This window comes from Hoplias malabaricus, chromosome 9 (assembly GCF_029633855.1).
Source record: "Hoplias malabaricus isolate fHopMal1 chromosome 9, fHopMal1.hap1, whole genome shotgun sequence".
Taxonomy (NCBI): domain Eukaryota; kingdom Metazoa; phylum Chordata; class Actinopteri; order Characiformes; family Erythrinidae; genus Hoplias; species Hoplias malabaricus.
Genome location: NC_089808.1, coordinates 23,340,767 through 23,354,303, shown reverse-complemented (window position 1 = coordinate 23,354,303; position 13,537 = coordinate 23,340,767). Strand labels below are relative to the sequence as shown.

Here is a 13,537-nt window from a genome sequence, read left to right as displayed (position 1 = left end):
TACCACCACTAAGCAGGACCTAATTCATTCATTCATCATCTGTAACCTCAGGGTCCAGAGCCTACCTGGAATCATTGGGCGCAAGGCGAGAATACACCCTGGAGGGGGCCAGTACTTCACAGGGCAACACACACACACACATTCACTCACACCTACGGATACTTTTGAGTCACCAATCCACGTGTGTTTTTGGACTGTGGGAGGAAACCGGAGCACCTGGAGGAATCCCACACGGACACGGGGAGAACACACCAACTCCTCACAGACAGTCACCCGGAGCGGGAATCAAACCCACAACCTCCAGGTCCCTGGAGCTGTATGACTGCGACACTACCTGCTGCGCCACCGTGCCACCCCAGCAGGACCTAATGTCTGAACCTAATTCTCCTGACCTTACAGAGTCAGCCAAGCTAGTAAAACCCTGAGGAAACAAGCAGTTTATTTTTCAAGGTATATAGTCTTTATGTTGTAAAAGGCATAAGTGACTGGAAGGGTCCACCTCTATTTCGGGTAGAGATCCTTGCAATAATGCGCTGTTTGCTTGGTGTTCAAACAACGCAACAATACAAAATGACAATACATTAACCATGACTACACTTCTATACCGGCAATATAGGGGTATGTCAATGTGTGTTGTCCACTTACTGTGCACTCTACATTCCCCAACCTGGTGGTCTACTTTGTAACTACAAAGTTACAGACTGTGCTTCATTTGTTGCTGCACAGTTTGTGTTACTCATCCTTTAGCTCCTAATCAATAGTCAGTTTCTCTCCATATGATTTAGTTGGCTGGATATATGTGGTGGGTGTTCCATTCTCAGTCCAGCACTGACAGGGAGTTGTTTAAAAATTCCAGCCACACACACACCGACACGTCCCGACTGCGTGCAATGATCCACCACCCAAACAATCCATGCTCATTGGTGTCAATGAATAAGTCGAAACCACGCTTTTCCACGGGATGATTTTGGGTTTAATGTTTCGGCCAACCAAAACCAAATCTGACATACGAGTTTTTTAGGAACCATTCTTCGAATACAGCTTCCTCAATTACAGATACACCAGCCATTTTCCGGTCAAAGAGCATTGAACATAAAAAAGGAAAAAAAAAATCATGCCATTATATACATAAAATAATGCCTTGAATTTTAAACAATTGTAGTAGATTCATACGTATTGTTATGTTTTTTTACAAACATTTCAAACGAGACAGTTTCAGATGTGCGCCTGGTTGTTCTAGAGCAGCTCTGCATCTACATGCAAGTCAAGTGGAGCTTTAGATCAGAAATCACATCATCTTTCCTAACAGCATGCATTTCGGATCAGGTTTGGCTCGCCGAAATAAAAAAATGAAGGTATAAACATTATAGTAAATCACATTACCCCTTCTGAAATAAATAACATAGAACGCAGGAAATTTTGTGTTCATTGAGTACTAGTACATTCAGATATAAATTGGACATTGGTATCGGAGCATGCAGCGCTGGATGCCTACGGAAACAGTGCAAAACAGAAACGCAAGTCCTTTCCTGAGACTATGTAGCACTTCGGATCCCTTCGTAATCTCAGGTGGAACGCTGAAGCGTCCGTTCTCCAAGACAGACGTTTTTTTCCTTTTAAAACCAGACGACAAGCACAGTACGATGCACTGGAATTCTTCATCTACAAAACTCACTGACGATTCTCCTCTATTTGGTCACGATACATCTGTAATGTCATCGGCTGCACGCACAACTCAGAAAAGTGTTCAAGAATCTATCTTAAAGGAGCAATGATTCACAGTTCTCTAACCTGCAGCTGGACACATGGGTGGGACACGTTTAAATACGACAGACTGGCCTTAATTCACTTGTATATTTGTCAAGCAGGCTATGGTTTTGATAATGTGCCCGACAGAGAAATTTCGCTTATCGCTCCTTCAAGCCTAACTAGTAAACAGTCAATAGTATGTGGACAGAGAGTGCTGTATATACAAACATGAAGCCTATTCTGAGACACATTTATTCCACTTCTCTGCTGCAAGGAATGGTTCACGTAGAGAATAAAGACTGCAGTAGAGGTGTGTGTAAGGGTGGGGGTGTGAGGAAAGGCATGGTCGGGCCCTTTGCTCGAACGCTTGCAAGACAAAAACAACAGAAAGAGTCAAGTGCAAAATAACAAATGTTTGTTTTTCCAGTTCCCTGTTAAAGGGCAGCAGTTTGAAGTCGCTACACGCTGCGCGTCTCCACTTCAATTTTCTCCTCGGCCTGGGAGCTCTCCACCTCTTGGTGGCTGACGCTGGGCCGCACCGTCACCACCGGACCGCCGCCATGGATGGAGTGGAGGAAGTTCCAGGTCTCCTCGGAAATCTGCCCGGAATCAGCTCCTGTAGAGGAGGAAAGAGGGGAGATGGATGTCATTAACCTGGAAAGATACTAAATGTGCTCTATAATCCTTCAGAGGGCTGGAGCAGCAATTTCTCTCAGTGATTTAGAGATGAAATCCCCATCCATCCTGAATATAAAGCTAAAACATAAATAATGAAATAAAGCAGACAATGAGAGAGTAGAAATATTTTAAGAATATAATAAGCTAAGAGTTCGGTCCTAATGCAGAACGTTACCTTGCTTCAGTGTGAGGTGCCCGTTCTTATTCACGGCGATCTTCGAGTTGTCGATTGGCCCGGGTGGATCTGGAAACAACATTACAAAATCTTATTTATAAATCGTCATAAAAAAGATTTCACTGATTACAACTCAGCAAAAATAACACTTCAGAAGAGGCTCTAAAAGTACTGCAGGACAAGAGTTTAGAACTTAGCTTTGGGTGGAGTTACACTGTAGTGGAGTTATACTTCACCATCTACTATGTGAAGTATTCAATTTTGTCATAAACTGGGAATTAACGGTTTCCTGATTTGTAAGTTGTAATTTTACAGCCAAGAAATTCAAACTTACAGATAATTGACATACACTGATCAGCCATTACATTAAAATGACGTCATTGAATCTACTCTCACTGTCCATTCAGGAGCACTTTGTAGTTCTACAGTCTGTTGTTCATCTGTTGCTCTGCATAGTTAATCTGACCCATTTTACCCTATGCTTCACTGGTCACAGCAGGTATGATTTGAATGGTAGCTTGGTTGTGTGTTAGTGTGTGTTGCGCTGGTATGAGTGGATCTGTCACAGCAGTGCTGCTGGAGTTTTTAAACCACTCTGTGTCACTGCTGGACTGAGAACAGTCCAGCAAATGAAAACAGCCACCACGTGGCTGGCGTCCTGTGTCCACTGACCAAAGACGGGGGGACGGCCAACCTCAAGTGTGCAGCGACCGATGAGCTACTGTCACTGACTTCACATCTACAAGGTGGACCAATGAGGGAGGAATGTCTCACAGAGTGGACCGTGAGTGGACACAGGGTGGTAAATAATCTGGAATGTGGTAAGTACTAAATAAATATAAATATGTATAATAATAAACGCTCAAAGAGTGTGAGAAAAGCTTCTCCCATAGAAGACACTACTGCAAGAGCACAGCATTGCTACCATTTGGTTAAACTTAGTGTGCTTTGTGGATTGATGCCACAAAATAATTGTGCTTTCCTCCATGCTTATGTTCATTATTATAGCAGTTACTAGCATGTTATTATCAGAACATGCATGAGAAGGATGTGGGACTGTTGTAAATACTCACCATTGTCTTTGCCTTTGACAAAGGCCTCCCATTCTCTGAACCAGTGCATGCTGATGCAGTAAATAACCACAGGCGACTCCTCCTCCTGGAAGGCCTTATTCAGCTGCAAACAAGCACAGGGAAGAAACCGCTAGTTAGTTGGAGTAGTTAGAAAAAAAAGGAATGAACAGGATAAAGAACGGCAGACAAGACCAAAAAGCACACGTCTCCAAGCATCTCTCTAAGATTTATTGACCCTGGTAGAGCACGCCCACCCTTCAGTGTGAGAGACAGGAAAGAATGAGCTGAAAGAAAGAGAAATGAGGCAGGCAAGAAAGAAGGAAATCCATTTCCTCTGCTTGTCGCCTTCTTTTTCCTTCAGCTTCAGTAACTGAAAGTGCGTCTGTTCTCATGAATTAGTAATGACTGTCGGTTTGGGGGGGGGGGGGGTGCTCTGACTTCTGATCTTTGCTTGTGAAAATGGTGAGGTGGAGGGTGGAGGAAATGTTTCTCAAGACAGTCGTACCTAGAAAGATGAGCTTTAAGGATAACGACTAAACACTCAGTATATGTCTTTGGAATCAACTGATTTTAATCTACACTAGAGTAGACCACAACATGCCCCCCTTTTTGGTTAAATGCAAGGTGTGTACAATGCTTTTCTAGGCAACCACTACATTTTTAGAGAGTAGCTTCATCCTCTACAAAGGTGCAGCATCTATCTGGTCGATACGACGGACCACAGCCAAGCCGGTTTATTTGATATATGTGGTTGGTGGTCCATTCTCAGTCCAGCACTGGGAGTTGTTTAAAAATTCCGGCCAAACACACACCGACACGTCCCGACTGCATGCAATGATCCACCACCCAAACAATCCATGCTCATTGGTGTCAATGAATAAGTCGAAACCACGCTTTTCCACGGGATGATTTTGGGTTTAATGTTTCGGCCAACCAAAACCAAATCTGACAGACGAGTTTTTTAGGAACCATTCTTCGAATACAGCTTCCTCAATTACAGATACACCAGCCATTTTCCGGTCAAAGAGCATTGAACATAAAAAAGGAAAAAAAAATCATGCCATTATATACATAAAATAATGCCTTGAATTTTAAACAATTGTAGTAGATGTATTATTATTATTTATTTACATAAATCCATCTGGTCGATACAACGCAATCAATTATTTGATTGCAAGGACAAAACTGACCACAGTGGGAGATTAGACAAATATTTGTGTCATGCCCTGACACTTATCAGGGAAGTGCCCCAAGATCTTTAGCGACAGAGAGTCTGGACCTCAGTTTTATGTCTGACACAGAGGACAATTTTTCCAGTACAGTGTCCCTGTCACTGCACCCAGGCATTGGGATCCTTACAGACCACAGAGAGAGTGCCACCTGCTGACCCCACCAACACTATTCTTCCACAGCCACACAAACGTTCATAGGCAATCCCCATCCAAGTGCAGGTCCAGCCCAAGCCTGCTTACCTTAGTACTTTTTACCTTGCTCTTCTATTACAGTCAAACTGCTGTTGATTCCAGAGCTTTGAATCATTTACATGTTGCATGACCCTCCCTCTTTTGAGTTTTACCTCCCTGACATTCAGCTGTGGAAATGTCTCATCATTCCTCCCTCAAAGCTGCTCGTGCCTTAGCCCTGACCTTTGGAATACACCCACTCTTAGAGAGAATATCAACAGTGCTGAGTTTCCTCTGTTGGTAAACTATCTTTCCAGTCTCATGGCTTGAGCAACTCCAACATTTCTGAATCCTCTTGTAATGCACTTGAACAGAGTTCAATCACAGAAAACTTCACAAGAGATCAGTATCCCAGAAGTCAGTTTCCGAACAAGGACCTTGACTATTTAAGCCCTGATTCCTTTAAATAAAGATACGGCACTCTAAAGTACGTTACGTCATTACGAATGAGGACTTGAAGATCTCACTGTAGGAACCACAAGGTATATCCTCTGGATGAAAGTCTTACCCGCACAAACATGTCCAGCTCACTCTTACGGCGCTTCTCCAGCTTCTCAATCTCCATCTGACAGGTGTGGCACACGTACAGGTGATTAACAGCAGGGCCTCCTCCATACCTGCAACAAAGCACCAACCGTAAGTCCTCACTTTGTCCACACATACATTCATCAAAAATGACAGGGTTGTAGCTTACCTGCTGTACAAGTGGTCCCAAACATTCTGGGGAAGCATCAGGACCAAGTCGTCGATGTACGTGGCCTTATGTGGCGGCACACCTGTAGATCAAGAATAACTTTTGTTTATCTCAGAGAACTCTGGAATGTACCTTTAAAGTAAAATATATGTCAGTTAGCTTGTTTACCCGCTCTCATACTAAGCATAATTCATCCATAAACCTCTTTCAGCTCAGACAAACATTACCCCGTGTTTCTATGGTTTACCATCTTCTTCTAACCTTGTTTGCACTAAGAACTCAAAGCTTAAAAGAACTACGATATACATCTACTGTCAGGTTCCTTGCAATAAATATCTTTTCCACTTTTCCCGCTTTCAACTTCTCTCTTAGACCCAAATCGCTGTAAGGATAGAGCAGGCCGTGGCAGAAAGCTGCTGAAACCTTCTCTAAAAGCGTTCTGATTTATGCCCTGCCCTCTGCAATCACTGCACAGCTGCCTTTAAAGAAAGAGGAAGAGAGGGAAAATAAACACAATCAGCGGAGAGGAAGGGAAAAGGCTTTGCCCTCCTGACTCCACAGTTGGCAGAAGGCACAGTACTGCCATGATCTCAGATTGGCTCTGCAAGATCAAGGTTAAGGTTGTAGCTGGGGGAACTGTTTAAATCGGTGGAGAAAACTGCCCTCACAAAGGCCAACACTTCATTTATTAATCATTAATGTAACACTGGCCTTTGCAATAGCGAACTTGCTGAAGGATCATCTCCAAAGAGTCCTCAGATCAAATCATGATTATTTCTGTGTGCTGGGAGCTTCCTGACCATTCTCATTTCCAGAAGAATTACTGTGGGGGGTTTAAAGAAACAGTAGATAAGCTATGGGGTTTATTTTTGCTCCTGTGGCTCCCCCTAGTGTAATTCATTTTTACAGCATTGTATAGGTGAGGGTTATCCACATGTCCGCGTAGGTTTCCTCCAGGGGCTCCGGTTCAAATACACATGTTTGTAGGTGGATTGGTCCGTAGGTGTGAATGTGTGTGTCGCCCTGTGAAGGACTGGCGCCCCCTCCAGGATGTGTTCCTGCCTCTGTTTTACTCAGCTTCAAGCCCCGCTCCAGTGAAAATGAAATGTTTGACCCTGTTAACATGTGCGTGTGGTGGTGTTTAGCCTTGTTAGAATGAGTGGGTGTGTTGCCATATGAGTGAAATAAGCAGTCAGCGCCATGGCTGAGCATTTCCACTATGTCACTGCAAGGTTGTAAGACAGTCTTAAAAACACAGACACAGACAGTTGGGGTTTCTGACATCATAAACCTGAGGAAACAATCCCGTCAACTTACGGGGCAGGATTTCAAGAAGCAGGTGAGCAGGGTTGGGGTGAAAGAGGAGGGATCTAACAGCATATTCATAGATCTGTTTGTTCTGAGTAAAGACAAAGTGTTGTAAAAGTAACTAAACTGGGTGGAGTTTTAGGCTAAAAATCAATGACAGGAGGAGGACATTAAAATGACAGTCTAAGAGTGACTATTATTACTAGTTACAACATTATAAAAACAGATGCACTTGAAACACCACTGTTCTGACATTTTGACACCATTGCTGGCCCTAACCCTCACCTCCATGTGCGCACAGGAAGTCATAGTTGGAGATGGGCCCAGGCTCAGCAAAAGTCCTGAACTTGTTAAGCCACTGGCGGGAGATGTAGAACTGCAGCAGACTGGGCTCCATCATGTTGAGGAGGGCAGTCACCTTCCGCCTCTCTTTCTGGGCCTCTTCGTTACTCTTCCTGTTTCCAAAATAAATCACCATCAGTTCCCGGAATTAAATATACACAGTTGTTACTTAACCCAGATGTAGACCATTTATGGAGGTATATTTGGTGCAGAACCCCTGAGCACCCATGACAGTGAGATTTGTAATTGTAGCCACATGTGTATCAGTAAATTTGAAGTCACAGCATTAGAGACTCGTAGCTGCAGATTCGAGCAGGTGCAGTCCCTGACTTGTGTTTGTGCAGGAGAAATCTCACCCCCAAGAAACTAATATATATATATATATTTCTGAGGAGACTTTCTACAGGTGTTTAACTCGCACTGAACATATTCACATGTTGGTTTTAAGAATGTGCATGTTTTATACGAATGCACATATACCGCTGTAACTGGAGCAGAACTGTGAGCGTATGATATTTTTGTATTTGTATGTGTAGAACTGGATTTGTGCAGCTGCAGTGAAGAGTTTGCGAAAGTGTAATCAAATTTACTGATACACATGTGTGACTATTTTCTACAACTACAAATCTCACTGTCACAGGTGCTCAGGGGTTTTGCACCAAATATATCTCCATAACCATTAGCCAAGACGGGTCAAGTGTCTGAAGCTTACTTCCTTTGTTTTGCAGAAGCATGAACATGGCTGAGGTCAGATCCTGATGTTGGATGATTCAGGATCACAAACACCACAACAGCTTTATCACTCCAGACACCCCTCCAGCCCACATTTGGTATTTAGTATGAAGTCATAATATGAGTTTGATTTCAATCATGGTGGCAGCTGAGTTCTAACTGAAGCGAAGCAGCAGCCTTCCATTTTGCTAAATGACAGGGAAAAGGATTGAAATCTGGGCAGAGTTTTTACTGAGACCTTCGTGGAAAAGGAAGGGTCAAGTTCACTGCTGTAATTACAACCTTGAGCCTCATCTTTCCAGCAACAGCTGTGCTATTAACTAACACCCTTGAAGGGCTGTTTGTGTTTTTGTTTCCATATCCAGCAATACCATGGCTGCGATTCTCAGCTGCTGTAATTATCAGTATTTTGGAATCACAAAAACATATTTGTCAACCTGCTGCTTGTCATTCTGTACACAGGATTTATCATAGAATTCACACACCAGTAAACAGCATTAACAGTCAGCACACTCATGGTGCCAGAGATTGGGATTTAGCGAAGGAGAGAACTGAACATGGCTTACTTTGCTTAGAAAAATATGGCTGTCACACAGCGGGTATTGAAAAAAAAAAAAAAAATTAATAAATAAAGGAAGGCTCTTGCACGGCTTATTCTTAGTAATAATTGATTAGTCTTTGAAAACAAACACACATACTGATGAGCTAATTCAAAGGTCTTACTTGTAGAAGAGCACATAGGCCTCAGCGTTCTGAACACAGGACTCAGACACTTCAGTCACACTCTGGTCATCAAACTCATACCACAGCTGGTTCAGGTCATTCCGACAGTAGGCGATGTAGTGGCCACCTGGAAGCATGAAATTACATTATTTGCCAGTTATTTCAGTATGGGGCTGTAATTTAAAACTTGTTTAAATTTTTTTTTACAATTAGTTCAATTAATCATGAACAAAATTGCTATATTTTTGGTTTCGCTTTTGCACCCAAATGTCACTAAATATCAACTTGTAATTAAACTACTGGATGTCATCATCGGCTGATGTTGCTGTTGATGAGGGGAAACAATGGCCTAAAGGTTAGAGAAAGTTAACCAGTTCAAACCCCTCAAAGTGCACAGATTTTGTTGATGGAGGAGTGAAAGAACAGCCCCAACTGCTCCCTCGGTGCTGAGATGGCAGCCTGCCGCTCCGTGTGTGGTGTGCTAACAGCTCGTAGTGTGCGTGTCTGTTTATGTCCGTGTTTTCACTGTCACCGAAGGGTTAAATGCAGAGGCACGATTGATCAGTAGTGCCGTGCAATGGCAATAAAAGAGTATTTACTTTTCTACATTCACATTATCCACAAAACACTGTATCTTTATATACATGGTGAAATTTTAGATGCAGATATTCCTAAAGAATCGTGTTGAAATGGAATTGTAGTCTGAGATTTTCACCCTGCTGATGTGTGACCAGAGAGTGAGACTCACTGCTGGCCGTGCCGTGATGGCAGATGACGGACAGCAGGTCGTAGGTGGTGATCTGGGCCGAGCTGTCCTTGGCGAGGAAGGGCTGCAGGTCCAGGCCATCCAGAGGGAAAGAGACGTGAGTGCTGATCTTAGTGGAGAACATCAGCTCGTGCCTGAAGCGCTTCAGGTGGATGCACAAGATCTGCAATTAAAAACACAGGAGGGAAATACAATTGTAGGCAATGACTCCAGAGCTGAATTCAATCCCACAGCGTCCCTTTTCACATCCAGCATTTACATACAGTTCTGTGCAAAAGTCAGAGACCATCCTTCTTCAGTCAAAACGTCCATTAAGTGCAAATTATTCCAGTGATTAAAATAAAGAAATACATTTTCCCTAGGGTTGCAAAATGAAATTTGTGAAATTTACCATGGGATTAAAGGGTAATTATGGGAATTAACAGGATTTAATACAAATAAAATGGGAATATTTGATGCTAAAATTGAGAAAATTACATATAGTTGCTAAAAAATATACTGAAGCATAATCTTGGCTAAAATAATTAGATATGATTCCAAAAAAGCTGAATAGCAAAGCTGTTCCTCAATCCCAGGCACATGGCACATCACACACTGAAGGGCTACTGAGACCACACCCCCTGCACTGTTCATTGCTCCATCACATGTACATCATATGTCAGATGATTTCTAGAAACCTGACACCCACTGAAAGCATACATTTGGACCAAAGCACTACATAAAATGTCAGGTAAGTTTTGATGATGTTCATATTTTTATTGACAGAAAAAGCATTGAAACATTTAAGCAACTATTAAATCAAGGTGTGATCTCACAGTTGCTTGCTATCTGCTAAATCAGAAAAGCTAGTTTACCAAGGCAAGCATATGCTAGCTACCTATATTTTTTTGTCTCAACATGTTTCTGTAACCAAGAGTTAATACGTAACCATTATTTTTTTTAATTTTTGAAGACCATTAGCTTTAGTGTAGTTACACTTTGTCATTTTATTTAACAGAAGAATGCCACATGCATCAAATATGACATCACAGGTGTCATAGTTAATATTTGTATTATGCCTTCATGTCTGCTGCTGACAAAATGAAAAACAAAAATGGTATATTGAATATATTGTATGATATATTTCCTATTTGTTCCCAAAATTTCCATGGAAAGTATACATTTTGGAATATTTCCAAAGTTCCCAAGCTAAAGCTCCCAATGAAAGTTACCAGTAATTTACTGGAAATTTATCAGAAATTTTCCACTCCTTTGCAAACCTATTCCAAACTCAATGCTATTGGTCTGAAAGGACACACAGCTCTGGAAAAGACTTTACTGAGAAAAGGAAAGAGATTAAAAAAAAAAGAACACTTGCAAATCAAACACTGAAGCTGCAGCTGTTCTTAGAACAATGGACTATCCGACCAGAGAACAGTGCCTGCAAGGTTGTTGTTTTATGCTGAATCATCCACAGGCTTTTTCAAAGGCAAGAAAGGTCTAAAAGCTGTGATTTGATGCAGTCGCTGTCAAAAAGTTAGGTTTAATGAACATTAGGGCTCTCTACAATCCTTTTTGTTCTCCATGGGTGACCAGAGTTCAGATTCATAATCATTAGAAAGCATTAAACACACGTTGCTCTAGTAATGGTGGCTCACAGAGCACTTCCAGTTAAAAAAGAAAATTGTTCCTTCACTGTTATTTGTACTAATGGGTGCATTAAAAACCTACTCTAAGGCAGGCAGTTTTGCCTCTCCTTGTATATACAAAGCTAATTACAAAACATTTTCTGACATTTTGACAGCATTTTAATGTCATCTCTAATATCTGCACAATGCGAAACATTATCCAAAAATATACGCTGAAGATGAGCAGACGTTTGGGGTCTATTTGTAGCACTCACCTCTGGCAAACTCTGGACTTTGCAGAACTTGACTCCGTTCCGTAACCTGGAGTAGCGCGCGCGCACACACACACACACACACACACACAGAGAGAGAGAGAGAGAGAGAGCAGCTGCAGTGGTTAAAGGGACAGTTCTAGGTTCATATGAAACATATTCAATCAGCCAAAACATGTCTGGTGTCTAAAATGTGCTTCTTTAGTTTTAAACTGGAAGGCAGGAGGTAGTAATGGCACGACTGTACTCACTTCTTGCACTTTTCACAGCTGTACATGTTATCCCCTGCAGAAACAAAGTTAGATTTCAGAGAATGGTACTCAGATATTCATGCCATTGTACTACACTCCATCCAGTATTTATTTAAAACCAGAAAGAGGCCATCTGCTCACCTTTTAGTTCATCTCGAGCAAAGAAGGCAGCAAGACAGTCCTGCAGTGTGACCACAGGGCCCCAGAACCAGCTAAGAATCAAAATAAAGAGAGAGAGAAAGAGAGAGAAGTTTGTCAGGAATGTAACTTATTTTCAAGACTTTGCCAAAGACTGTTTGAGTTCATAATGTCAATTACATTATTTACACATAATGAACATGATCTAGCGTACACTGCCTGGGAAAGATCGTGTGTACAGTCATCTTTCACGTAATTTAAATACCTCTACTTCCCTTGGAGAACATTCATTCATTTTCTGTTAATTCAGGGCCGCTACGGTTAGGACGGGACAGGTCTACAGTCACATCACACCCAGTCACTCACACACACACACACACATATGGGTGCCTTTGCACAGCCCAGTCCACTTACCAAAATGTTTTTTGTACTGTGGGTGGAAACTGCAGCGCCGGGGGGAACCCAAAAGGACACAGTGAGAACACACCCTCCCCCCAAGGCAGGAATTGAACCCACAACATGTGTGACAGCATCACTACCTCTGGCCTCACCATGCCATGCGGATAATATTGTAGCTTGGGCTTAAAAATGTTAAGCATGGCTTATGGTTCACATCTTGTACTTTTATGAAAGGGTAAACGTAAGGTGAATTGTTACAATCCTGTCTACATCCCAAAATGACTTTGTCAACTGCAGCCCTATGATCAGAAACTGACAGATGATGTGCTATAGTTGAAAATGGTAAGTAAATGTACTTAGTGGATCTATAGGGTTAAGTGAAGATTATAAAACAGCCTTTAAAACAACAAAAAAGTCTAGATAGTCTACCATGCACATTTCTGACATACACACATATAAATAAAATTTTAACCATACACATAACCACCTTTTGATGTACTCCATCACAAAGGCAATCCAGCCCTGAGGGGCATAGGCCTCTCCACAGGACCCTGCCTTCACCAGAGCAGTCTGATGTGAAGAAGAATGAAGCTTGGCCAAGTCCTCTTTCCCTGGTATTGGCAAAGAGATGTCCTGGAAGTTCTCCAAGGTCACTGACACCTGAGAAAGAAAGGGGAGACAATTCTGGTGTCAGTCTGCAGGACAATGTCTGGATGAAAAGAGCTGAAGCACCACACCCTCTATTCACTGCAGTGGCTTTGATATCATGCACACACAAGTGCTACCAGGCCAATTTTGAACAAATCAGCTGAACACATCTGCCTACACTCCATTGTAAAGTCTGCAGAAACCCCTTATATCTGATTCAAACAGGGTTATAGGGTTTTACTGTGAGCAGCGAAAGGAGACTGTCAACATTCATTCATTCATTGTCTGTAACCCTTATCCAGTTCAGGGTCGCAGTGGGTCCGGTGTCTACCCGGAATCATTGGTCACAAGGTAGGAACACACCCTGGACGGGGTGCCAAACCCTCGCACGCTCACACATTCACTCACACACTCACACCTCCAGACACTTTTTGAGTCGCCAATTCACCTACCAACATGTGTTTTTGTTGTGGATCGTGGGAGGAAACTGGAGCACCCGGAGGAAACCCATGCCGACAC

The 13,537-nt window shown here is 42.4% G+C and overlaps 1 protein-coding gene across 1 annotated transcript in view; it reads right to left on the bottom strand.

The window, feature by feature from the left end:
• Window positions 1-548: 548 nt before the first annotated feature.
• usp33 (ubiquitin specific peptidase 33) overlaps window positions 549-13,537 on the bottom strand; it is a 28,063-nt gene continuing 15,074 nt past the window's right edge. Inside the window, exons 13-24 of the mRNA XM_066681243.1 lie at window positions 12,858-13,030; window positions 11,975-12,045; window positions 11,834-11,867; window positions 11,586-11,631; window positions 9,686-9,866; window positions 8,938-9,064; window positions 7,426-7,595; window positions 5,833-5,914; window positions 5,647-5,755; window positions 3,676-3,778; window positions 2,603-2,671; window positions 549-2,365 (exon numbers count right to left, since the gene is read on the bottom strand). Coding sequence (XP_066537340.1) covers window positions 2,208-2,365; window positions 2,603-2,671; window positions 3,676-3,778; window positions 5,647-5,755; window positions 5,833-5,914; window positions 7,426-7,595; window positions 8,938-9,064; window positions 9,686-9,866; window positions 11,586-11,631; window positions 11,834-11,867; window positions 11,975-12,045; window positions 12,858-13,030 — 1,323 coding nt within the window. The 3' untranslated portion in view covers window positions 549-2,207. The remainder of the gene's footprint in view (window positions 2,366-2,602; window positions 2,672-3,675; window positions 3,779-5,646; window positions 5,756-5,832; window positions 5,915-7,425; window positions 7,596-8,937; window positions 9,065-9,685; window positions 9,867-11,585; window positions 11,632-11,833; window positions 11,868-11,974; window positions 12,046-12,857; window positions 13,031-13,537) is intronic.